Source organism: Chenopodium album, chromosome 22 (assembly GCF_948465745.1).
Source record: "Chenopodium album chromosome 22, dcCheAlbu1.1, whole genome shotgun sequence".
NCBI lineage: Eukaryota > Viridiplantae > Streptophyta > Magnoliopsida > Caryophyllales > Amaranthaceae > Chenopodium > Chenopodium album.
Window position 1 is genome coordinate 12,483,370 of NC_137855.1, and position 4,031 is coordinate 12,487,400.

The window sequence follows — 4,031 nt, forward strand, 5'->3', positions numbered from 1 at the left end:
ATTTTTCAAGACTTGGGTGCCACTAAAGAGAGTTAGAAAAAAGTTCGTCTTCCACGTAGAAAAATAGAAGCCTAGAGGCCGCCATGTAGAATTTCCCAACATTTTAATATAATTAGTTAATTCAGTTTAGATATTCAAAATAATCATTATCTCCCTCCGTTTTAAAATACTTGCTCAATTTCTCTATGCGCGGAGTTTTAGGAGAAATTGGAAAAAATAATAGAATGTGGAGGTAATGGGGTAGTTGTGAAAATAAAAAATTGTAAAAAGCAAAAGTAGTGGAAGAATATGAGGAGAGAGGGTATTATGTTTGGTCCACCAAGTATGAAAAATAAATTAAATATTATAAAAGCTTTCTAAAAAAGGAAATAGAGCAAGTATTCAAAAACAGGCGGAAAAGAAAAGTGAAGCAAGTATTTATAAACGGAGGGAGTAATAATCATTTTCCTTATATTTATTTTTTCTTATTTGTCATAATTTAAAAAATTATCGAAAATTGGTCCAAACAAGTCCGATCTAGGTTCTTAAATTTAAAATTTCAGTCTTTGGTCAGGTCCGATATGGGCAAACCGGTCTAGTCTTTAGTTTTTGAATTTGATTATTGTTATTCCGGTCTTTGGTCCATTCCAGTCTTGGACTGGTGAACAACACTAGTGGTAACCCCTCGTTCTCGAAAGTAAACCCATTTGGTGTTCACTCATATAAACTCTTCTACGTCTATCCTCTCTTCAAACCCCTCATTCTCGGATTTTTTTTTTCAACCAACCACCAAGTGGCACGTAGCACACATTAAATCAGTTGCCAACATATTAGGGACCAATAGTAGAGAATGCCCTATAACAGTGGGATTATTAGATAATAATCTAAAAGTGGAATTATTAACAGCAAATCGACTTGGGAATATTAGAATCAATTTTTCCTAATGAATTATACAAAGAAATACAATGGCTCAAAAGAAAAATTAACGTCTTATAACAAATGACATTGCAAGTTCAAATGATAACTCTGTTACAGAACAGTTTACCAAGAATACCAACCATGCTTCCAGATTCTCCATACAAAATACAAAAACTTTTGATTTCGGCATGGTGTTCAGACCCCTAAAGAGCTCAGAATCAGGCCTAGAAGGCTAGAAGCAGTCATGCATTCACTCAACCGTTTGCTTTCTAGTTCATCGAAATTCCTATACAAAAAATCCTCTAGACTGTGGGATTAATTTTCGCAATTTGAGTGTAGTCGATCAGGAGCATCATTGTGCACCCGGAAACCATCTTGCTTTCAAAAATAAGATCAGCATACTGAGATAAGTTATGCCTAGTGTTCCATCTTGCAGGATCCTGGTTGAGTAAATCTGTTAAATTGAAGGAGTAGCAGAGCAACATACACCTGGGCAAGTGGCAACACAGCTTTGAAAAATGGTATACACCAATATGCTTCCTTATTGATAAGCTTACCCCTCTGGAATGTATCGCTCGTGACATAAAGAGCAAGAACCGGGTATTAGCATAAAACACCAAACTTTCTGTAAAAGTAGGGCTTTCTTAAGGGTAGAATTCATTCTAAATATACATCTCCTATCCTTTTGTAAAGGTGTCACCTACTTTCTTCGATGGAAATCTTTAAGCAGACTAATGTGCTTAGGTACTATCAAAAGCCAGCTAGTAAATCCAGCTAAGAATTAATGGTGCCATCAAATATGATTTCTTTCGATTATCATGAATTCTATCGACACCACCAGCATCTTGCTGTTGCTAATTACCCAGAAGAAAGACATAATAGAAAAGGTAGCAGGTTGCTAGTTTGCTGCTTGACATAATTTTCCTTCAAAAAAGCTTAATTTATAGCTAATCATGGACAGGATGACACTTTGGGTCAGAAAACATCTATCCAAACTTAGCCAAAATTGGGCTGAGACACTGTTGTTCATCTCTATCATATACTTCCTATTCTTCAACTTAAACACCCATCCAAATTGCCAAAGGCTTATACTCTGCTTCTTATGACATGAAAAATTCATGCATCCAACAAAAATAAACTTCAACTGCTCCAATAATTCATGCCTAAGAACTTCAAAGATCCAATTCACATACAACTATACAAGTATAATAGTTATCCATCTAGTAAAAATTGTAAAATGAGTTTTTATACACTGTTATTAGATTATTTTTGGCTTTTTGCCAAATCTGAGTTCATGAGAAACATCTATTCAAAAAAAGAAACATCTATTCAAACTCAGCCTAAATTGGGCCGGGACATTGTTAATTCGCTATAACCGAGTGCATACTCCCTAATCTTCAACTTAAACACCAATCCGATTTGCGTAAGGCATTTACTCCGAATATCTGACCAACACATGAAAAATACATGTATCCAACAAAATAACATCAAATTGCTCCAATAATTCACAAGTAAGAAATTTGAAGATCCAATTTACATACAACAGCTAACTATCAATGTCAAAGATTGTAACTGAGTTTGTATACACTAAAATTACATTATCATCTCGAAAAACAACAACATTGTTCATTGTATGCATATTCTCAAACACAGTAAATACTTTCAATGAATTGAAAAGCATTATACCCTCTAAAAGGGAACAATTTATCACTCTCATCCACAACATTGCACAACAATTTCGAAACCTTAGTTCTAAAATTGTAAGAAATCACTTTACCAGGGATAGATATCACCAATGCCGAATCATCATCACCATCTCCGACATTATCACGAACAACAGCAAGTATTGAGAATGCATAAAACCGCAATCCACGCCCAAACCTATCACTGTGATCCTGAAACAGCTCGGCCTCGAACCCACGTCCTAAAACATCAAGATTAACCCTGTACTTGACAAACCATTCAGCCTTACTCTTCCTATCCAACTCCAAGACATTGAATTCACTCACGCAATTCGTTCGAATCTCAATCAAATGCAGATGCCCACAAGATTCACCAAAGTACCTAAACCTCTCAATGTAAGCACCTTCAATAGCCTTTGGCAATGCCAATGACTCCACACATTCGGTATCGAAATCGAAACATATCGTAGTTTCAGTATGACTAAGCCAATAAACCCTACCTTCCCAATAAACCCCATGATCAAACTCAACATCAAATGGACCCTTAAAGGAATCAACCACACCCCTCCTCCATTTTCGATTCCCAGAAGAATAAACATCAATTGAATACGAATCATCCTCAATCTTCGACACAGAAACACTAACGACCTTATAATGCGGAGACCTAACAAGATCAAACCCTAAATTAAACCCCAAAAACAAAGAATCACAATCACCCTCATCAATTCCAGCAATAGGCAAATCAATGCAAACTTTCTGATTCAAAGTCGGATTACAAACAAAAATGAGAACCCCAGAAGAACAAAGGAAGAGACCATTACAAGACTGAAGAATATGAAAAGGGGGGGAATTGAGGAGAGAGAAAAAGGGTGGACGACATTGTTGTTGAGAAGTGAAGGGGATGAAGTCGTAAGAAGGAGAGAGGATTTGGGAATGGTGGAGGAAGAAGAGGGCGGAAGAAGGTGGGTAACAATGGCGTTCAGAATGGAGGAGAGAGAAACGGTGGTGGGAAATGACGGAGTTCCATTGTTTGTTGACGGATTTGAATCGGAGAAGGGGTTTTACGGGGATGTGTGAGAGGATTTCGGTGAGAAGGTCGTCGTTGCCGGCGACTATCTCCGGCGACAGTGACGGTGTTTGAGATGTTGACATGGTGGTGAGTTTTCTGGGTTTATTACTTGATGGATTGGATGTTGGAGAAATAAAACTAGGATATATATGGTCGTTTTTAGACAAAATGACGGGTTACTTAATCAATTAATGCATTTTTTGAATAACTTGAGAATAAATAAGTCCGGTCATACGATATGACTAGCCATATATGAAAATTTGTGAAATAATATTACAGACTACGGATTAATTCCATGTCCGTAATCTATATTTATCTATACTTACAAGCTAAGAGACGCACACAATGCGTGCGTTTGCAATATAAGTAATCTATCAAGCTCC

General features: G+C 36.7%; 1 protein-coding gene across 1 annotated transcript; it reads right to left on the reverse strand.

Moving 5' to 3' along the window:
• Window positions 1-2,490: 2,490 nt before the first annotated feature.
• Window positions 2,491-3,805, reverse strand: LOC145605764 (F-box protein At5g07610-like). Its single transcript, XM_081661829.1, has one exon. It carries the CDS (start codon window positions 3,729-3,731, stop codon window positions 2,541-2,543), a length of 1,191 nt encoding a protein of 396 aa, XP_081517955.1. The 5' UTR covers window positions 3,732-3,805; the 3' UTR covers window positions 2,491-2,540.
• Window positions 3,806-4,031: the final 226 nt, after the last annotated feature.

Excerpts from the sequence above, each read along its gene's own strand:
- LOC145605764 (XM_081661829.1), bottom strand. The coding sequence starts at position 3,731 with ATGTCAACATCTCAAACACCGTCACTGTCGCCGGAGATAGTCGCCGGC.